At 55.1% G+C, this 22,127-nt stretch overlaps 1 protein-coding gene across 3 annotated transcripts in view; it reads left to right on the forward strand.

Moving 5' to 3' along the window:
- The window catches only part of ADGRD1 (adhesion G protein-coupled receptor D1), a 123,565-nt gene that overhangs the window by 12,692 nt on the left and 88,746 nt on the right, over positions 1 to 22,127 (forward strand). For 2 of the 3 annotated variants that reach the window (XM_032309836.1, XM_032309837.1), the window contains 5 exons: positions 2,441 to 2,563; positions 12,962 to 13,141; positions 16,428 to 16,682; positions 19,439 to 19,503; positions 20,241 to 20,396. In XM_032309836.1, coding sequence (XP_032165727.1) covers positions 2,441 to 2,563; positions 12,962 to 13,141; positions 16,428 to 16,682; positions 19,439 to 19,503; positions 20,241 to 20,396 — 779 coding nt within the window. Of the gene's footprint in view, positions 1 to 568; positions 665 to 2,440; positions 2,564 to 12,961; positions 13,142 to 16,427; positions 16,683 to 19,438; positions 19,504 to 20,240; positions 20,397 to 22,127 lie in introns of all 3 variants that reach the window. The other variant, XM_032309835.1, reaches the window with a different exon arrangement.

Raw genomic sequence — 22,127 nt, forward strand, 5'->3', positions numbered from 1 at the left:
CACAAGGATGCACACTGGCCCATTTCAGTTCCATGGCAGGCGTCTCCAGAAACAGAGAGCAGGGTCCGTCGGCACAGTCTGATGCCGGGGACGGTGGAATGGCTTTGGAAGGCATCTCGTGCTCCTGCAGTCATGTTTTCTGTCGCTGAACCCTCTGTTGTGTCCACGTGTCATGATATCATGCCATTGCCTCCACGCTGTGTCCTGGCTCGTCCACTGTCGTGACATCACCACATGAACCCTGTCGTCAAGGCTGCCGTGTGGCCGAGCTCGGCTCCGTATCTCTCACCTGAGTATCCAAGGGCGTTGGATGCGGCAAACTGGAACCCGTGTTTGTGGTGACAGCCAGTGGCTGCAGCGCCCTGGCTCTGGGACTGGCGGGTCCCAATGGCACCCAGTGTGCGGGAGGGCAGGGATGGCGGGGAGGCGAGGTCGGGCGAGAAAATCCAAGGTGCTTGGCCGTGGGGAGACGGCCGCTCGGTGCGCGTCAGGTTGAGAGATAGGCGGGTTCCATTGGTTGTTCATGTCACTCATGTGTTGTGCTTTTCTCTTTTGTTGTCCCACCCAGTGTTGCGAACCCACAACCTCACTGTGCTTCCTTCCCATAACTCTACCTTTGTTCGTACCAATGACTCTGCCTACTCAAATCTGTCTGCAACCGTAGGTGAGCACTTGCACCCTCCCGTCCTGTGTTCTGTCGCGTCGGGATCTGCAAGGAGTCTGGAGCCCGGTTCCGCTGGGCTCTGCGGGAAGGCACTTCGTCTTGGCGGGCGATCTGGCCTCCAGTCCGAGACCCGGGGTGCTGGGAAGAAGCGCTTCACGCTGGGTCCGGACGTAGTGCCCCTTCCCAACCGCAAGGCCTTGATGCTCATAAGCATCAGTGACCAGGGCCTTCCGAGCCAGCTGCTTGTTTTCAGACCGAAACGGACACGAGATACTTTCTAAAAATAGAAATTGTTTGGATTTTTCAGCAGTGTATATTCTTCGGGGGGAGGAAAAGCAGACCCTTGGAATGGAAAATGGAAGCGGATTTTAAGATGCCTCCCCCCAAATTTGATCTCTTACAAACATTAAAATCAGCATGTCTTCTGCAGCTGGAGTTTTATTTAATTATTAGGAGCTGCCTTACCGAACACCCAGTGGAGTCAGGGTTAAATTATTATCCGACTTAATCACCTCCGGGCCCGTATGTTTCCTATTTCTCCGACGCAGCTCAAAGCGGGAGAGAGAGCAGCCATGGTGGCGGCTCCCGGAGCAGCGTGGAAAGTCCGTTCGGGTCATTCAGGCCTCGGGCCCTCTGCGTTTGGGGCAACACCTAATCTGATCGCTCTTTTCAGCTGTGAGGGGTCTGCCTTCCAAAATTAATCTTTGCAGTCCAACACCTTATTGAGGGGTTCATACGGCCCAGCTCAATCATGTAACTGTTAACTTACTTCTGCAATATGTTTAGTTTTGTGGTATGTAGGCTCCCCAGCAATAAATGAGATATGCAAAAAAATAATGAGTTTAGAACAGTGAGGAAGCGCACGGAGGCCCTTTGAGGGGCTCTCCCCCCTTGACAGTGGCTGTTGGATAAGTTGCACTGGGGCAGCCGTCAGGCCCCAAGAGCTCAGCCAAGTGGCTGCACATCCCGGGCTCTGTGACAGCTCAAGGGCAGTGGGTAGGTGTCCTTCTGACAGAGGAGGTATCTGGGCGACTTTGACCCCAATGAACAATAAATGCCTAATCACACTTGGTTTTTATAGTCTTCACTTATCGGTCCTGTCAACCATTTACCCCACGCTCACACCATCAGGGACGTTTGCCGTGGGAATGGGGCCAGACAGAGGGCTGGATGGAGCAGCGAGGGCCAGCGGGGGCTCATGGCCACCAGGCCTGGACCTGGCAGGCCCCGCCGGGATTCCCTCCCAGAGTTTGGACATGGATTCTTGCAGAATTGTAGGCTCCCACGTCTAGGATTAGGGGCTTCCAAGGAGAGCTCACAGGTGGTGCTTAGGTTCAAACATGTACCTAAGCCTTTCACTTATAAGATGGGCAGGAGGGGTTCTGGAAGCCTGTGGACCGAGCTGAAATTCGGGACAGGAGGAGGCTGTCACCGCATCGCTCCTGGGAACCCCATCCCCAGCCAACGGATTAGAGTGTTGTTACTGTAGAGCACACAATATGTGCTAATGTAGTAGTCATTGATGACAAAATATTACTATGATCAATTTATTAAGAAATAGTCACGTTTTCTTGTTACAGGATTCTAACTTCACTAGGACTAGTGTAATATTAAAGAGGAAGCATTAATGTTAATGTAGCATTAATTAAGCATTAATTAATGAAGCATTCGTGTTAATGTAGAGGGCACACAATATTATGGACATGAACAGTAAAGTATAGGTTGTGCTCAGTCTGACGCTTGCTGACGCCCGATGTTGTCGCTCTTCTAATGTAGACATCATGGAAGGGAAGGTCAACAAGGGAATTTACCTCAAGGAGGAGAAAGGAGTGACCCTTCTCTACTACGGCAGGTACAGAGCTTCCTGCATCAGCAGCCCGGCGCAGTGTGACCCGGACGGTGAGTGACGCGCCGCCTCCTCTGGGCGCCGGCGGGTGGGGACACCAGCGTGTGGCTGCGGAGTCTTTGCAGACACGGGGCGGTGGGTGGGAGGGGTGGCAGGGGTGGTGGTGCAGGGGTCCAGGATTCTAACCTGAGATATGTCCTGGACACTGAGGAAGATGGAAGTACTGTCTTGCGGAGACATGAGAGCAAACTATTTAATCTTGTAAAGAAAGAAAGAAAAAGAACCCACTACAGAAATAGACGCGGTGATGTCACATGGGACTTGGCTGGGGCCATGGCCTTTGTGGGAAGTAAATTGGTGGTGTGTCTCCTACCACGTTATTTCTGACTCCGGGATGTTGACGGTGGCCCTGGGCGGGGCCGGCCTGTGACACCCCTGCCCTGGGCAGGTTTCTTTCATCCCCGAGCCTGGGTAGCGGTGGGGGGGATGGTGGGCACGGCAGGGGCTGTGGGCCCATGGCAGGAAGCGTGTCCTGGACAAAGCAGGTGCAGGCAGCGGAGGGGCCGGATGTGTCCTTGCCCCGTTCTCCCGTGGAAAGCGACCTGCTTTCCAGCATCAGAGGTCCCGACCGTGGCTATCTGGGCCACACTTCGGACCTCTCTGAAACGTCGTCCGACATCCGAATCAGCTTCAGGCCTTCAAGTTCTGCTACCCCACGCAGGATGAGAATGTTCTTTTTGGGGGGAAGAAAGAAACAGTGTAGCACCAGCCTTTCTGAAAGCGAAGACCTTTCGGACATCCAACGGCCTCAAGACAATGTTGCGATGAACTTGTCACGCACAATTTTGGGGACGTAGGACTTCAATCCAAGAAAAACAAACAAGTTTAACAGGGCAAAACACATGGTGGTGGTGGTGGTTGGGGGGGAGGGATATGTTTTGGAGTTTGCAGAACCCAGGATTTCGAGAAATGGTTTTGAGGTCCAAAACCACGGCCAGGTTTACAAACCCGGTGTTTGCGCCATCCCGGAGCTCAGACAGCTCTATAAACACATCAGGCTTGTTTGTTTCTCTAAATGAAAAACAGCCCAGGCTCAGCTGTGGCCTCTAGGAGAGCCCACGGGGCAGGAGGGCTGGGGGTGGGGGACGGGCCAAGGGGAGCGGCTTCTCTTGGGGGACAGGCCCTCTGCTGCTTTGGCTCTGGTGGGGGCGGTGATCTTAGGTCTTTTGAGAGCTGGACTGCGTGGGTCCTGGAATTGTGATGATGGGGGGGTTTTCAGGGACACCAGCCCTGGCAGGGGCCCCCGTGAGGGCACCACAGGGGAGTCAGAGCCCTGGGAAGTTTCACCTGAACTCCAAGACCTCAGCCCTGGGCTCTGGGCTGGCTCCAGCCTGTGGCCGTGTTTGGCTTGGCAGGCGTGGAGCTCCGCAGTGTTGAACTGGCTGCCAACGTGGAAAAAGAGAAAACTTTGATGTAAATATACAGATTTCCAGTTTCTCTTGAGAAAGGAGCCCTTCCCCCCACTGACTCTGGTTGGCAATGGCCTAGCACCCCCCCCCAGTGTCATGGACACTGTCCCCCTGGTCGTCAATGCCTCCCCAGCCCTCGCCACCATGGTGCTGGGTGACACACAGCACAGCGAGAGCCTGGGCTCCGGTCCCTGTCCTCGTCCCGACTGCTGTGACCTCAGGCAACCGCATCACCTGAGTCTGTGTCTGTCAAACGGGTCAGGGATAGTTCTTCCTCTCGAGGCTGCCGTGAGGCCGGAAGGGGCTACTGGGGTCCTGGCAGGTTCAGCCCGTGGCCATGAGAGGTTCCTCGGCCGTGGCCCCACGGGAACATTTGCAGACCTGGGCACCTGTCTTAATGAGAACCCCAGCTTGCCTGCCTGGAGCGCGATACCCCTACCTGTAAGGGGGCTAACCGACCATAAGGACCCAACGTTATTGATCGCTGACTATGTGATGATCATGGGACCAAGGTCATTACTTGTATTAGCTCTTTTTTATCTGCAAAAAGACTGGGACAAATGAGTGTGGGGTGGCAGCAGAGCCGGGAAGGCTGGCTTCGTGTCCCCTGTGACAGCGGCCTCTTGTGTGCTGGAGTTAGCCAGAGATGTTCAAACCATGTGAATGTCTTTCCAGTAGGGCCGTACATTGAACCCAGGAAGCCTCACGTCACCCTTGGCTCCTGGAGACGGGGCTGTCGTGAGGCTTCCTGCAGATTTGGACGGAGGTCGGCCGTTTCTCGGTCTGCCCGCCTCTTCCCGGGAATGGAGAGTCGAGCACATGTGACATCTGAGGACCGTGGTGTGTGTGCCCCGCGTGCACCCTGCGCTCAGACAGGTGGCCCGCAGCCCGTGTGAGCGCGCTTTTCTGGGGTCCCGATCAGCAAGATGAGCACAGGGAAGGTCTGCCCGCACTTTCCAGATTAATGTCCCTGCAGAGCACCGAGGGCGTGGGAGGAATTTGGGCGACGCTGGGCAGTGACAGACAGTAAGGGCTATGTGTTTATCTGAACAAACAGAAATGTGATTCCCTCGCCGTGGTTTAGGAGGAGACATCAGGAAGTCACAAGCCTTAAAAGCAGATGAAGTAAGAAAAAAGAAAAAGGCAGGCAGGCGTCAAGGAATGACGTCGGGTGGGCGCCTGGGTGACTCAGCGGGTTAAAGCCTCTGCCTTCGGCTCAGGTCATGATCTCAGGGTCCTGGGATCGAGTCCCTCATCGGGCTCTCTGCTCGGCGGGGAGCCTGCTTCCTCCTCTCTCTCTGCCTCTCTGCCTGCTTGTGATCTCTCTCTGTCAAAAAAAAAAAAAAGAGCGACGTCGGGCGTGTCGAGGACGGGGGTGGTCAGGTGTGACGGGTGCGGGGGCCCGAGATGTGGGGTCTTTCCTGATCACCCGTCGCATCCTCCTCCATGCTTGTCTCTGTTTCTCTGGGATGTTTTGGTGGCGAATAGTGGGCTCAGGAGTACAGCCCATTACTTTTATGAGAAAAACTAACATCAAAATGAACAGAGACATTCCCCACCCCCTGTCCGCCCGGTCAACTATTTTTATAGTCCTTATTTCTAAACTCTCTTGTGGTCTCAATCCATAACTTGGGCTGATTTTTCTTCAGGGTTGGGGGAGGATGTTCTTAGGAGCAGAGTGGAAGTCCGAGCTTTTCAAAACGGCGTATAGGGCCGGGCAGCTGTGCCCCCCAGCCTGGAAAAGGCTTGCTCTGCGTGCTGCGTGTTGAAAGCCCACAGCCCGAGCTCCCTTTGTGAAGCCACCTGGCTTTCTCGCTCATGGCTGGTGTCTTCCTGGCCGGATGGGCTTTAGCGTCAGCGGGCTCTGTCGTGCACTGTGGAGTCCAAGAGACACTGGCCCGCTGTGTCTCTGCTCTGTCTCTCCCTGTGTCCCGTACATTGCACGTTCTCCTAACCTTTCAAACTCAGATATGCCTGAGGATGGAGATCCCCATCCATCACCCAGGGTCGGTGGTCCTTTCTCTGCCACTATGACCTCCGGCTCTTCTTCTCTCTATGTTTTTGTTCCTCATGGTGTCATCTCTCTCATGTTCTTGGGCTGTTACTTCTCGTCTTCTAATTACAGACCTGGAAAAAAATTAAATAAAAATCCCGAGGAGATAGTATCAAGGTTTCACTATCCTCACGGCCTCTTGGTGCCAAGTTGATTTCAGATGTTGTGAAGGAAGACACTGTACTCTGGGCCACGGAGCCAATCACTGTTCACGTCCCACCTTAGGGGAAAGACCTGCTTGTTCATGGACGACCACACGGAGCCATACTCTTCCTTCGGTAGTTCCATGTTTCTTAGGATGAGTAAGAACATCTTATGAGCTCTTCTCTTTGTGTGTTCTGGCACGTGGGAGTCCATAATATGGAGAATGGACAATAGCAGGTCGCTTGGAAATCATACCAGGGAAGCTTGCCAGACAAATGTGATTCTATCACCACAGTCCTGATGTGGGCAGAAAGGCGGGGTGCCGATGCCCAGAGCTCAGCTCACCTGACGCAGACGACCCAGCCAGCGACAGGTGGGATGGTGTCCACACTAGGCAACCGTCCAGGGCAGAATCACTTACTTTAACTGGTTTGAGTTGGATGATGCAATTATCTACCTTTCCAGTAATGGTGGAATATTTCTTAAGATCAGTGATTCTTAAGTTTTACTCACTTTTGAACCACTTGTATAATTTTTATCCATATATATGTGTATCTCCGGAACTATTATCGTACTTAGTGTTTTTCTTTAAATTTCATCCCCTTGGATGGAATTGGAAAAGAAACGATGTCCCTTCCACAAATGGAAAACTGGTAATGGTTCCCGTGTTACCGACTTCTGCTTGGAGGATCAGTGCCTGCCGAGGGCTCCACATTTGAGACGCGGCATTTCTTTGCTGAACGGGGATCGCGAGCGTGACTTACACGCGGATGGATTTTCTCCTTATCGCTGTCAGAAGAGCAGACAACTGAGGAGGAAGCAGCCCCTTGTGCTGTAATTCGTGTCATGTCAAGGTGCATCTCTGTGCCTAACTCTCTCAGAGCAGGTGTCCCGGACCCTAGGTTGTGGAATTACCGACTCTCAAAAATACAGAGGTAGAAAATATCATTGTTACCATCACTGCGCTGGACTATGGGGACGGAGATTACATTTTAGCATCTTAGGAGATCAGGGTTTGGGACCGGAGGTGGCAAGCTTGCTGGTCGACCGTCCCCAGGTGCCTGAAGCTTTGCTCTGGTGATCCAGAAAGCCCACACTCGCCGTCTCACTCTGCTCCCGGCCTGTGTTCTGTGGAAGCACTTGGCGGGTGTTTCCCCTGTCGGAGCCCTGCACGCCTAAATCCTCTCCTGCACAGCGGCCGCGCTGCCGGAAAACCCACTGAGATCCCGGTCGCTGGGGAGCCGCTTGCCAGCCTCTCTTCACGTGGTAAATAAAGGACCCAGGGTCCCAGTTCTGGGAGAACGCGCAATGTGCCCGCCTGGTATGTGTGTCAGACGGCACCTGCCAGCTCAGACTAACGGCCTCCCCGACCCCGCACAGGCTCTTTCTCTTTCTAAAAACCTTTCCAGTTGGAGGGGACAGTGGACGAACATGCAGTGTAAAATGTCACCCTTCGCCCACGTTGCTGGTGTGATTAGTGAGGGGCCTCGCGGGTCCCGGATCGTGCGTGGGCCACAGTGACCACAGGGGTCCTCCAAGGGCGCGGGAGAGGGAGGCCGAGAGAGACGTTCGCAGCTGCTTGAGTGGGGAGCGAGGGGCTCGAGCCAAGGGAGGCAGGCGCCTCCAGAAGCGGAAAAGGGAAGGAACGCGTCCTCCCCTGGGGCTTCTGGAGGGAGGGTGGCCGTGCCAGCCCCTTGAGCTTACCCCGTGAGACTCTCGCCTCCGGAACTGGACAAGCGTCCACGCCTGCTGGTAAGAGGCCGTCGGGTGCTGGTGATTCACTGCAGCAGCAGTAGAGACCCGGGCCGCGTCCCTGCCTCTGCGTTCCCTCCGCAGCTCACGGCAGGCAGAGGCCCACGCACGCCGCTCCCCTGTGTCCGCTTCTATTCCCCCCACCCACCACACACTGCCCCAAACCCAGGGTAGCAGGGTAGCGGGGTCCTTCCATGCCCCACGGTCCCTCCCCGGTAGGAGCGCGCCCCTTCCTGCAGATCTCAGTTCCCAAGCGACCGGCTCCACTCCGGGAAGCCGCTCCTGGTCTTCAGGTCAGAGGGCCCTGGGGTCCCTTTTTGACACTGAGTCCAGGGGTCCCTCCGGAGAGCCCCGTGTGACTGTGTTCTGAGTCTGTCTGTCCCCAGGCCTGCACGGCAGTGACGCCGCAGCCCAGCGACCGTGCGGGTCTGTGCGCCCGTCTGTCTGCGACCCCTCGTTCCCCCATGAACAGCCGCGGGGTGAGGGAAGCAGGCAGCGTGGGTACTGCAGTGCCCTGAACTTGGTGTCCCCTCTGCATTCGTGGGCCGGGGCGTCTCTGTCACAGGTGGTGCTGGAAGCGGGCGTCTGCAGGTGACAGGGCTGGGGGAGGTGAGAAACCGCGGACAGCCCGGTCTGCATATCCTGCCGCAGCCGCGGGACGGGTCTTCTCCGAGCCCTGAGCTAGGCGCTGAGGGGAAGCTCGTGCCCCTGGACGTGAACGCCGTGTCCCACTGCAGAACATTCTGAGCCTGTCCCTCAGGCTCGGGTAACTGTCATGCGGACTCACTCCCGGCAGACTGCTCTCCGTCGTGTCGTGGTCTCAATGGGCGGTGGCCACCTCCGGCTGGACCCAAGTACCTTCGTAAGCAGGAGAGGAGGGAGGGTCGGCAGGCGCTGCTCTGGGACCCTCCCTGAACCCTCGACCCAATGTGTCAGGAAGGAGGGAAGGAGGCGTGTGTACCTCCTTGTGGGGCCCCTGGGGGGACGGTGGGGTCAGCTGAGTCATCATAAGCGACAGAAACTCACCTCGATCAGGCTTAAGCAGAAGGGGGGGTCGACTGGCTCATGCACGAGGGGCTTCGGGTACGACTGTTGGGTCAGCTCTCGCTGTGCAGTGCGAAACCCCGGCTGGGGTCGCGTCTCCCCGTCCCGCAGGCTGGCTGGGCTCAGCGGGCCCTTCTCAGTCCGGGCGTCCCACAGCTGCAGTCCGGGAGCGGCCAGGCCTGGGGTCCCCCGCAGCCTCCCTCCCTCTCGCTCTGGCACCTCTGTGCTCGCGTGTGTGGCCCGGACTTCCGCGCCGGCTGAGAGCTCAAGAGAGAGGGCGGAAGCTGCGAGACACGGAGTGCAGCTGGGGCTGGGCCCGGGGTCACTTCGGCTGTCCCCTCTGGGTCGAGTCAGGCCCGGGGCAGGTGGGGAACTTGGCTCTGAGGGTTGGTGGTAAGGGGGGGGGGTCACACGACCCGGAAGCAGGTCGGATGGGACGTATCGCGGCTGCTTTGGAACAGTCTGTGTCAGGCTGAGTGCAGGTGGTCAGACTCTGCAGAACACACATACCCCCTGCTCGGAATCCTCTAGAAGGCACTGGACCCAGCGGTGACTCTGATGGATGCCGCCCGGACATCACTCGGGGTGTGTGGGAGGCGCCACCCAGACTGGAGGACACTGGGGTGGGCAGGATGGCTCAGCTCTCCTGGGGCACACACAGAGGTGCAGCTTCTGGGCGAGGGCACCCGGATGCCACACCAGCCACAAGGCCTACAGATGGCTGCGCCCTCTCTGCTCACAGCTGCTTGGGTCCACTTTGAACCACTGGCGTGCGGGACACCTTGCTGAGTCCCTGGGCCTGGGTGGGGCTGCTCTTCTACCTGGCAAGTCCCCCTGCCCCACCCCTGCCAGCGGCCCTCCCACTCACCACAGAGCAGCAGAGAGGACAGTGTGTTCACCAAGACTTCCTCGCTTGGCCTGGGGCTTTGCTGTGTGTTCTTTTCTTGCCGCAGTTCTCGAGGAGCTTTGCAGTTGAATTCCGGGAGCGGGTGCTCTCCGAAACACAGGCGGTCTCCGGGACAGAGTGGAATGGAGCCGTAATTACCGCAGCCCGCCCGCCCAGTTCCAGTCCTGCCTGCCGCCTCGCCTGCTGCGTGGCCTCTCTGTGCCTCGGTTTTCCCACCTGTAAAATGGGGACACCGATCACACCTGCTCCACAGGGTTGTTGGAAAGGTTAAGAATCACGACGAGTGCGAGTCTTCGAGCGGCCCTCCTTGTTCCTGGGAATTTCACACTGAACGCTAGGGACGGTGCCTGTCCTTATCACATGTTCTCCCTTAGTAAGGACCTGAATTCCTTGACTGTTCGATGCACCACACAAAGCTTTTTCCCCCCTGGATTGCCAGCTACCCTGTGACGCTGTTACAGTGATTTATTTGCCTTGCAGAATTTTGTAGTTCTGCGCTCCATCACATCTGTCTCTCCTCGCGGCATCTGGATGATGTTTTCCTTTTCTTTTTCTGCATCTTGTTGAGAAAGACCTCTCTTCCTTTTATCTTTCTGGATAGACTCAGATTTAGTGCTCGTAGGAAGGAAGAAGTGGGGAACCAACTTGTCAGTCATCCTACTCACTTCTTTGCCCTTCTGCTGTTTCTTCGCTGTGTTGATGGCCCGTGAACCTGCGGCCGCCCTCCTGGGGGCTGCTGGCCTTCAAGGCTCCCCGTGAGCTCCTGAGACTCTGGGAAGACGTGAGCAGATGTTTCAGGATAAAGCTATTCCCCAGAAAGGAGCGATTATTGTGCAGGTTACGTGGGCAAAAACGAAATGCTCGTTTACAGGCAGTGTCACTGGCCTCGTGTCCACTCTTAACGCCAAACTGACTGCCTTCTTTTTCTTTTACTTCCTGGACAGAAAGATGTTTGGCCAAGATGGGATTGAAGAAAAGGAATTTCTAAACGCAACAAAATATTTGGAAAAAATTAACTTCCATGAATCCTCCGGGAACTCGTTTCATAACAAAAATTTCACAATGCATGTGTTCGCTTCCTGGGGAAACGGGTTGTTTCTGAGAGCGGGGAGGCTCGGCGGGGAGGCACAGCGGCAGGGTCACGGTTCGCGCTGGACTCTGGTCCCAGGGTGCCGGGTGGGCAGGAGCGGCTGGGCCCTGTGCCAGCAGCGGGCTCTGGGGAGGGTCCCGGGACCCCTGCCACCTCTGAGCAGCCTTCCCTCGCCAGTCCCGTCCTTCAGGGAACTTGGGGGGCTCTCTACTTTCCTCGGAAGCCCTAAGCACACACCCGTGCGAGCTGGGGTTGTACTCTAGCTTCTCACAGGTCAAGAAAGGTCCAGGCCTCTGCCAATTATTTTGAGGTTCCTCTTATATTAACGAAAAAAAAATGGAGAAACTCCAATCTGGGTTTTTTTTTTTTTTTAATTTATTTGACAGACAGAGATCACAAGTAGGCAGAGAGGCAGGCAAAAGAGGTGGGGAGGGGGAAGCAGGCTCCCCGCTGAGCAGAGAGCCCGATGTAGGGCTCAATCCCAGGACCCTGAGATCATGACCTGAGCCGAAGGCAGCGGCTTTAACCCACTGAGCCACCCAGGCGCCCCAATCTGGGGTTATTAAATTATGCTTTTCTACATGCTTCTCATGAACCAAATTAGGGCTCGGAGCCCACAAAACATGATCCAGTCTGATCGTCACAAGACGACAGTTTGTAACAGACGCGTCAGTCCATAAGGCGTCACAGTAAAGGTGGTTGGTTCTGTGTGATGGTGCATGTCAGCTGATTCGGGGACTCAGGCTGTGTCCAGGATCTCATTGAAGATAAGGCCCCAAGTCTGAGTTTGGTGACATTTGTATAAATAAGGCCCAGGGCGAAGGGCCCTCCACCCCTGTCTTCAACCCCAGAGTCACGGGCTGGTTTTGATCAACTCTGGGCACCGTCCTCTCCCGCCTGGGCCAGACGGGGCGGGGTGGGGCCGCCGGGATGATGTCCAGCTCCTACGTGAGGTTCACCCAGGTTGCTAGGGCAGCACTCACCCACATGCTCTCTGTCTGTCTGTCTCTCATGCGTGCACACATGCATGCACACGGACTTGACTCAGATGCAAGGAAAGGGTACATTTCACTGCAGTGAGCCCGGCAGGACAGAAGCCGTTCAAGGTCGGGAAGGCGGTGATGGGCAGCCTAACGTGCAGAGGAGCCTCCGGCCAGCTGCGGTCCCTGTGTCCCCTCCCCGAGGAGCCCGGCACCCAGGCCTGCAAGGTGACTGGGGGACAGGGTCTTCGCTGCCTCCTCTGTGACTCCGTTGGAAATGAATCTCCTAAACATCAAAACCCTTAAAAGCGGTCCCCGCCTTTGACTGGAAGTTCCCCACTAGGACCTTATCCTAAAGGATAGAATCTGACACGTACCCGGAGGTTGAGCTTCTGGTTCTGCCTGAAGAGTGAGAAGTTGAAGGAGCCCGAGCCGCCCCGATTTAGAATGTGACGCCATGCAGACTCGCGGCACGATGGTGTGCGGGTGTGTTTACAGACCTCCGAGGAAGCTGGTGATGCAAGAAGTGTTTTTAGGTTGTGGTGTATAAGCCCGTGTGCATGGGCTGGTTCCTTTCTTTGTAAAATACGCTTGCAGGAAAGGTTGTAGCAGGAGTTGCCATAAAGACGCTTCTGGACCAAGAGGAGGCGCGAGCGTAGGACGGTGCCGGTTATCTGTGACCTTGGCCGTCACCAGGTTTGAGCTTGGGTGGGAGCCCGATGCCGGTCTGGTGACCTGGGACAAACAGGCCTCAGTGGCCTCATGTGCATAGGTGATGATGAGGGAGATAACTCACTCAGAACTCTTGGGAAAGTGTCCAGCCCTCGGTGAGCTTTTCATAAACGTGGCCTGTTGTCATCGCCCGTGTCTCCTGAATTGAACACGCGTTGTCTCCAGAGGGGAAAAAAGGCTTTTCACATGGAGAGTAAGGGGCAGAGAGAACCCCCTGCTTCTGGGGAGGGGTCCCTTCTGCTGTCCGTCAGTCCTGACCCTGTCCCCGCCCTTCCCTCAGGGGTCACGTTTTCTTTCTTCTGGAAGACACAAGGAGAGGCGTCCAGACCGACCCCTTTTGCTTACGGGGGACAGGTCATTTCCGACGGCTTCAGGGTCTGCTCCAGCGGCGGCAAGGGCTCCGTGGAGCTGTACACGCGGGAGAACGCCATGACCTGGGAGGCCACCTTCAGTCCGCCAGGTAAGGGCCCGGCCTGGCCTCGGCACTCAGGGCTTGCCGGGGGAGACGGACCGGAGAGGGCCGCGTCCTGCAGCCAGGCACCTGCGCTCCCTCCCCCGTGCGCCTGCCTCGGGTTGCCTGGCGCGTGGCCTCCACTGCTTTGTCCTAGAGGGAAGGTAGTGTTGGGATGTGCCCCGCGTGGCCCGGGGGCGTGAAATGCAGTAGCGGACACCAGGTGCTTCGCAGGGCGGCCCCTGCTTCTAGCTCTCCCTCCTCCTTCCCTCGCCCCCCCCCTCCTGCCCCTCATTGTCCCCTCCCCTCCCCTGCTGCCTCTTTCTTCCTCTCCTGCTCCCCCTCCTTCCCATGCCCCCCACCCCAGTGGTATAGACTTGGCCATATTTAGAATATGCTGTGAACAGTTTTTGGAACAGAGGCTGAAGACCGGGGGAGGACGGGCGGTCTGGGGGGGAGGCCTGGGAGCTGTGGGGAGGGGTGCTCTGGGACAAGTGCGGGGCAGCAGGCGGCTGCGTACACACTGGGGGTGTTGTGGGGTCTTCCTGGCGTTGTCTGGAGATTCCTGTGTTCTCTTTGGTGTGAGACCGGGTTGTGCACTGGAAACGAGTCAGAGGCCCGGGGCAGGAAGCTGGGGGAGCAGAGGGTCTGACTTGGAAAATGCACTTGGGAGAGAAGTATTAGAGTAACGTTGAGGGGGAGCCCAGTCCGGGCCGGGCACTAGGAGGCAAGCACGGAGCGGGAGGTAAGCCGGGAGCGAGAGGTGGGAAGAATGAAGGCCTCCAGCAGGAAATGATCTCTCGGACACATTCAAGGACAATTCATTTTCTGGCCCATTTAAAGAGGCTGTGTGTCCCAGTTGGTTAAGACCTGGACGACGCCAGAGCCGAAGTGGCTGGGTTGAACCCTCCTCTGCAACCTGCCCCCTGTGTGAGCCGGGACCCTTACTCGTTCTCCCCAAGCCTGGCTCTCCACCTCGCCTCTGCAAGAGCGCCGGGAGAATCCTGCCCATTTGCTTTCTCTGGTCCCAGGCCAGAAAGACTCTCGGCCCCTCCCCGCCACAGAATGGCCTGTACCTCGTTCATGGCACTTAGCGTGTTCTACCCAAGTCAGGTTCTTCTGCAAGAGTCCTATCTCCGTGTTCCGTGGGGCTGACACAGTAGGGGCATCTGGTAGGTTTCCTCAGCATGTCCTAAGGTAAAGTCTACCGGACTCTGTTTTTCCACCCCGGGAAATGGGAAGAATTGTAAACATTTCTGCCTGGAGACACACTCTCTGTTCACTGAAGACATCTGTTATTCTTGCTTTAAACTTAAAGGTGATAAATCATACTTTGGACCCATTTAGGACCCAAGTGCTCTCCAGAGACTCAGGATTAGGAAGCGGCCCAACCCTAGGGAAGGGCCTGAGTAATTGCTATGTGGTGATGGACTGGTTGACTGACAGAAATTTATCTTTTTATTTTTATTTATTTATTTTAAAGATCTTATTTGTTTATTTGACAGACGGAGATCACAAGTAGGCAGAGAGGCAGGCGGAGAGAGTTGGGGGGAAGCAGGCTCCCTGCGAGCAGGGAGCCCGATGTGGGACTCGATCCCAGGACCCCGGGATCATGACCTGAGCTGAAGGCAGAGTCTTAACCCACTGAGCCAACCAGCTGCCCCAGAACTTTATCTTTTTAAAAAATTATTTTCTTTTTCATCATGATAAGTGTAGTTTTTAATCTCTACCCACCCAACCCCCCACCCCTCCCCCTCTGGTAACCACTCATCTGTTCTCTATAGTTAAGAATCTGTTTTTTGGTTCATATCTTTTCATTTTGTTTCACAAACCTCACGTTGAGTGATATCCTAGAGTATTTGTCTTTCTCTGACTTATTTCCCTTAGCATTAGATGCCCCAGCTCCAGCCCTGTCATTACAAGAGGCAAGATTTCCCGTTTTTTATGGCTGAGGAATATTCTGTCTTATGTACCCACCACATCTGCTTTCTCCGCTCAGTCCATGGACACGCGAGCTGCTTCTGCAGTCAGGCTGTTGTAGACGATGCTGCCGTCAGCAAGGCTGCATGTAGCCCTTTGAATTCATATCTTTGTATTCTTCGGGTAAATACCCAGTAGTGTGATGGCAGGGTCATAGGGCAGCTCTATTTTCAACTTTCTGAGGAACCTCCATGCTGTTTTCCAGAGTCGCTGCACCAGCGTGCATTCCCACCAGCAGTGTAGGAGGCTCCCCTTCCTTGGCGTCCTCGCCAACACTTTTTGTTCCCTGTGTTGCTGATTTTAGCCATTGTGACTGGTGTGAGGTGGGATCTCATTGTGGTTCTGATTTGCATTCCCCAATGACAAGTGATGTGGCGCATCTTCTCACGTGTCTGTTGGCCGTCTGGATGTCTTCTCTGGAGAAGTGACGGTTCATATCTTCTGTCCATTTAAAAAAATTGGATTATTTATTTTGGTTGTTGAGTTGTATGAGTTCTTTATATACTTTGGGTACTAACCCTTTATCGGATATGTTGTTTGCAATTATCATCTCCCATTCCACACACTGCCTTTTGGTTTTGTTAGAGGTCTCCTTTGCTGTGCAGAAGCTTTTATTTTGGTGATGTTCCAGTAGCTAATTGCTGGGTGATTTAAGGTGATGCCTGGCTCACAGTGACACACACCCTTTGTAGGGCTGCCCTGCTCCTTCCAGAAGCAAGCCCATGAGATGCCTAACACAGCACTTGCCAAACAAAGTGAGGCCCTTTGTGGGGCAAGCTGCCGTCAGAGTCTGAGGAACATTCTTCTTATTGGCGACTGTGGTTCTCGTGCCAAGGAGAGTGAGCCGGGGGAGGGTGGTCCTACCGTGGTCCCACTATGTTGGTTGATATCACACGTCCTATGTCAGAGCAGAGGTGCACACCAACTGCTGTGGGCTGAATCAGGCCCACAGATAAGTTTTATTGTCAGATAAGTTTTATTGACCTGCACTGTGATGGCCTAGGCAGGACCAAAAAAAAATTTTGAACAAGTTATGACCGTTAGCTATTATTTCATTTTAATTTAGAATAGCAAAGGATCTAATTTAAAATAGCAAAAGGTCTCTTTGGACTGCTTCTGGAGTTTGGGGATGGGGGTAATTTCTTCCCTCTGCATCTTTCTGAGGAAAAGTCAGATGTACATTCTGACCCATGTGAGGACTCACCAAGGTCAAGAGTGACTAATCATCTCAAGAGGCAGGTGCTTAACAACTAGGAGACACACACATGGGGAGCTCTTTCCACATCAGCAGAACAGTGATCTTTGCTCTTTCTAGGTCCCTACTGGACTCATGTCCTGTTTACATGGAAATCCAAGGAGGGTTTGAAAGTCTACGTCAACGGGACCTTGAGCACCTCCGACCCAAGTGGCAAAGTGTCGCACGCCTACGGGGAGCCCAGCGTCAACCTCGTGATAGGGTCTGAGCAGGACCAGACCAAGCGTTATGAGGACGGAGCTTTTGATGAGTTCATCATCTGGGAACGGGCCCTGACCCCGGACGAGATCTCCATGTACTTCACAGCCGCCATTGGTGAGTGGGCATGTGGGGGAGGGCTCGGGCCAGCTCTGCCCATCTCTGGGAGGACGAGGCTCCTTCTGTCCAACTCCCTTCCCAGCACGTCTCACTCCTCCCTCTCCTGAGGGGGCCGTCTGCGCTGCGGGTGGCGAGGCATCCTGATGAACCTCAGAAATCCAGCCGCTTCTCCAGAACACCTGTTCCCTAAGATGGAGGAACTGGCAACTTAGAGGAGAGACCCCGAGAGGAGTATCCTGCGGGTCATGGGGGGTTTCGAGGTGTAGGTGGTGGGTGATAACGGACAGCTTTGGGAGCAGACATTCCAGGCCCATTAGTGCATTCGATCAACAAAGGTTCACCCAGTGCTTCCTGCGTGCCAGACCCTGAGGGGGTTCCGAGAGTCCCGAGGATGCCTCTTCTTGCTCGGTACAGAGTGGTTGTTCAGAGACGGGACCCACAGGACAGGGAGCCTGGGTTCAAATCTTCCCTCAGCCTCGGTGAGCCGTGGGACTTGGGGGTCACTTCTGTTGAGGTAAAATGCAGGGAACAGAAACGCCACCATCTGAAGGGATGGAGTCCCCTGGTACCTGCTGTGCTCCCCACAGTGGGCAGCTGTCCTTTCTGGTTTTAAAATCATCTCTTCACCTGGAACGGGAGTCCAGTACCCACCACCTCTTGCTCCCTGTGTCGTCCCCGCAGCCGTGGCCGCCGCTGATCCTTCTTCTGGGTCTTCCGCATACACGGAGTGGTAGCAAGTGGCTTTTTGTGTCTTAACCATTCCAAATCACAACATTCTCCTTTGTAACTGGGGGGAAGCTGCGGGGCGGGGGCTCCGCGGATAGACAGTGACCGGGGTAAGGCATCAGCACGGTGCCTGCCCGTGGCAGGTTTTCCCAACACTTCCACTGTTTTAAGATTAATACTTCCTTACCCTTCATTCGTTTTCATTCTGCCAACAGCTGAACACCCTGATTCTTTATTTTAACATAAAATAATCTGCCAAAAAATGACAGTCGCTTGTAAACATCCGTTGGTTGGCCACTGCGCTGACAGCAGGGACAGGTCAGGACCAGGAGTGGAAAGCCAGCCTCCCCTCGGGGTCTGACAGTGAACCCCTCAGCTGTTAGGACCCTGTGATTACATGACAGAAAGCACAACTAAAGTGATTTACAGCAAGAAGGGAATTAAACAGCCTTACACAGTGGAAACAATAGAACATCTGCTTCAGGACCAGTTTGCTCTAGGTGCTCACATGTGTCACTAAGAGTGTTTGTGTTTGACGCTGCTCCTTCTTGTGATGCCAGCAGGGCTGCCGTTCCCTCTGCGTTCCCTCCCCATCCTCAGCAGAAGGCGAGAGCTTCTCTTTTTTGCCATCTCCTGCAGCAGGGCTGCCCAGGACCCTCATTTGGCCAGAATGATCCCTGTGTTTCCCTGGGGGCCAAGCCCTGTGCCCGGGGCCTGCAGAGTACGCTGATGGCCTGAAGCCTGGGTCATCGTCCGCCTCTGGCAGAGGTGGTCATGACAGTGGGGCCAGGTGCATCTGCAACTCAGAGGCGAGGGGACCCCCAGGGACTGGGGCTGCGGCTCTTGGGAGCCAGGCACAGCTGCTGTGCGTGCAGGACATCTCTGCCCACCACCGTCTTTGAGACGCTCGTTTGTCACTGAGAAGGTAGAATTAATTTCTTATACATGAGTGACATAAAGACAAAATACAGGTCCTGTACAATACAAAAGATATTAATCTCCTGCATTTCATAGCCTAAGATTCAGAGATTTGTCCCTTTGAGACCAAGACGCTGTCTGTATTTGTGTTACTGAAAGCCTCCAACAAACCCTGGTTTCCTGATACTTCAACGCTTTATTAACCCCGGAAAGAGGTGTCGCTGTTCCTGGCTCCTGCAGCTGTCTCAGCAAACTCGTGTCCCCAGGACATCCCAGGGCTCGGATGGGCAGCACCAGCCCCACACAGCACAGCGTTTCAGGCCACGTTCCTGTCTGTGCCCTGCGAAGGTGGTGTCGGAGTTTGGGGGCGATTCAGGAGAGGTGTTGCCTTAACCCTTACGTGTCCCAGGAGCACGTGGATGCATCTTTGCGGAACCAGAACTAGACTCATCACACCCCATGTTGCTTGGGCACTTGGTTCTGAAGACTGGGCATGTGACGTAAATCACATACAGAGGAAATGACCAGAAGTCTCTCGGGCGGCCCCGTCCAGCCGTCCGTCAGAGCCAGGTTTAACATAGCTGTAATAATTTACGATTAATTAACCAACTAGAGGAGACAAAGCTAGAATCCTCGGGGTCGAAGGGGCTCGAGAGAACAGTCCCCCCCCCCATCTTGCTCCACCTGTCTGGGAGGGGAGGCTTGACCGGACGGATTGTTTGTCCTCGCCCGAGACTAACGGGCCTCTGTGTTCCAACCCCAGCTGGTCCCGATGCGGTGAGGGCAATTTCTTCTGGTTCTCTATTTATTTGAAATCGGTAAATGCTTGTATAAAATCATCGCTTTATATGATGACTTGCATGAAGGGTGTTCAAAAGCAATTTGAAACGTAAATAGGAAAGTAATGTGACCTGGGAAAATCCATACCATCTGCCCATGAAGCTGATTTATTAGCCGTTCATCTTTCCAGCAGCATTCCTACTCAAAACATTCTCAGGCTGTCTTGGATGTGCCTGAAGCTGGAGAGTCCTGAGTAAAGACAGGCCTTCCTTAGGGCGAAAGCCGGACCGTGTTTCAGTCCCTAATCAAGCGTTACTGATTCTTTCCAGGAAAGCATGCTTTGTCGTCTTCGACACCACCAAGCGTCTTCATGACCTCCCCAGGCAACGCCGTGGTAAGCACACGCATTGATCTCCGTCCCCCTTCCTGTTGAAGCCCTTCTGCTTAGCCTGTGTGCCAGGACTGAATTCCACGGGACAGTCTGGCTCTCTCTTCTTGGCAGTATAGTGTCTGGGAAGAAATCAGCCCTGGAGGGGAAGCTAGCTTTGGCACTAACTCCGGATGCTCAGGCTGACTGAAGGGAAAGCCCTCTGCTTCTTGTGGTCTGTGGCCTCAGGGGCCAAAAGGAAGTCAACCAGACTGCCCAGGGACACAAACACTGAGACCGTCTCCGGGGCCGGCGGCACAGTGAGCGGCGAGAAGGGGGGACCTGTGCCGAGGCTCGTTTTCTCTTTGTGCCCCTTCTCCTGACGTTTGAGGGAAGATCAGTCGCTACAGGAACGTTCCCCTCTGGAATGAGTACCTGTAATCCCCCCACTTTCCCTTCCTTGGGAATTCTAAGGAAACGGGAGGGCACAGACTCTCGTACCTTTGGTGCAGGTTGAAACACTGGTTCCACGTGTATTTCTGGGTGAGCTTCCCTACGCTTGGTTTCATCTCAAATGGGTGCGCGTTTCTTGAAGTTGCCGAGAGGGTGAAAGCTCAGTCCGTGGCAGGCAGTCGCGGAAGTGCCTCCCGGTACACCGTCGGCGCAGCCGCTGTCATCACGGGGCTGTAAGAGGGCACAGCGGACTTCCGTGGGACTCCTCGGCTTTCGTCCCGAGCGGGAATCAGGCCTGTCCTTTCTTTCAGGTGCCCACCAACGCTTACCATCCCGTCATAACCAACTTGACAGAGGCGAGGAAAACCTTCCAGAGTCCAGGAGCCATCCTGAGCTACCTGCGAAACGTGTCCCTCAAATTACCCAATAAGCCTCTCTCGCAGGAAATGGCGCTGAACCTCACCCAGGTAAAGCGACTTGATTTCTGTGCCTGGCCGGTCGGGGGTGGCGAAGCGCCAGATCCTGACCCACACAGGCGTGTTTTGTTCAATCTGCACAGAGTTGTAGGAAGTCAGGGACTCGTACGTGACAGTCTGGGTTCCAGACTCGTCATGCGCCACTGGGTCGCGTGGCCTGTCCCGCCAGCTCCGTCCAGCCGCTGGGGCCTCCTTCAGCTCGGCCCCGGCTCCCTGTGGCTCCCGTCTCTGCACCCGCCCGGCCGCCCGCCCTCGGGGCGCGCAGCTCCAGTTCCAGCCCCTCTGCCTCCCTTGGCGACAGGTGAAGGTGGGACTGGGTCTTGGCAGGTGTAACCGCAGGAAACTAGACCACATCTGCACGCACTGTGACCCACAGTGCTGTGACTTACAGGTCAGTGGGAATGGCCAAGGTCACCTAAAACACTTAGTTAACGTGCCATTGATGGCATGGAATCAAGGTGCTGCCACTTCTCGCCCTCCTCTAAACACCCTCCAGGTCGAGGTAGAGGGTCCCTGGCGGGTAGAGGGGCAGCAGCGGGGTTCTGGGCCGAGGTGGAGGGGGTAGTCCCGTCTGAGCGGGTTCCTCCCGGAAAGAGCAGCTTACAGGTCCGAGCAGGGTGCAGAGGGCTGGCTGAGGGCTGAACGTCCCTCAGTGGTTCCTTGTCCTGGGTCCTCGGTCTCTGCCCTGCTGCAATGTGGGGGAGACAGCAGGACACTCAGCTCGGGGGATCCGTGAGCATTCGTGTGTTTCGTGTGTGCTGATGACAGTGGTGTTAGGTGGGCGCTCTGGGAGCCCTGCTGGCAGAAGGCAGACCCGAGGAGCACGTGAGAAGATGTCCTGGGTGCCCAGGCGCCCCGAAGCGGAAGGACGGCCCCGCTCACTTTCCTGCCCCCGTGGGGGTGGAGAGAGAGGCGGCTTCTCCAGTGTCTCCATCCATCCCCGAACCCTGCCCATCTCTGATTCGATGAGAAATAATATCCAGTTTTCCATGTCCTGGCTTCCCACCACTAGCAACTGGACAGGAAAATGGCGAGAAGTCATTTCCTGTGCTGGGTGATATGGGGCCCGTTAGCCACATCTGGCTGGGGAGTCTGTGAACTGTGGTGAATTCAAAGTCGGATGTGAGACGTGAAATCCAGGCTCTAAAGAATTTTTTTTTTTTAAGACTTTATTTATTTGACAGACAGAGATACAAGTAGGCAGAGAGGCAGGCAGAGAGAGAGGAGGAAGCAGGCTCCCCACCAAGCAAAGAGCCCGATGCGGGGCTCGATCCCAGGACCCTGAGATCATGACCTGAGCCGAAGGCAGCGGCTTTAACCCACTGAGCCACCCAGGCGCCCCCAAAATCCAGGCTCTAAATGGGACATATACACCAGATTCCTAACACTTAGGAGAAAGAGAAGAACATAAAATATTGAATTGACAATTTTGGTCTTGGCAGTTTAGAAATATGGGGCTAAGAAAGACGTAGAATTAGTTTGAAATATATAATTAGTAGAAACATAATTAGTTTCATCTGTTTACTCTTTACTTTTAAAAATATGGCTACTAGAGGCATCCCAGGTGGCTCAGTCGGTTAGGCCCCAAGTCTCAGTTTGGGCTCAGGTCATATCAGGGTTCTGAGATCAGGATTCCCCCTCTCCCTCTGCCGCCCCCCGCCCAGCAGGTGCATACACGCATGCAAACAAATCATGTGGCTACTAGAAAATTTAAAAGTGGAA

Source organism: Mustela erminea, chromosome 13 (genome assembly GCF_009829155.1).
Source record: "Mustela erminea isolate mMusErm1 chromosome 13, mMusErm1.Pri, whole genome shotgun sequence".
NCBI lineage: Eukaryota > Metazoa > Chordata > Mammalia > Carnivora > Mustelidae > Mustela > Mustela erminea.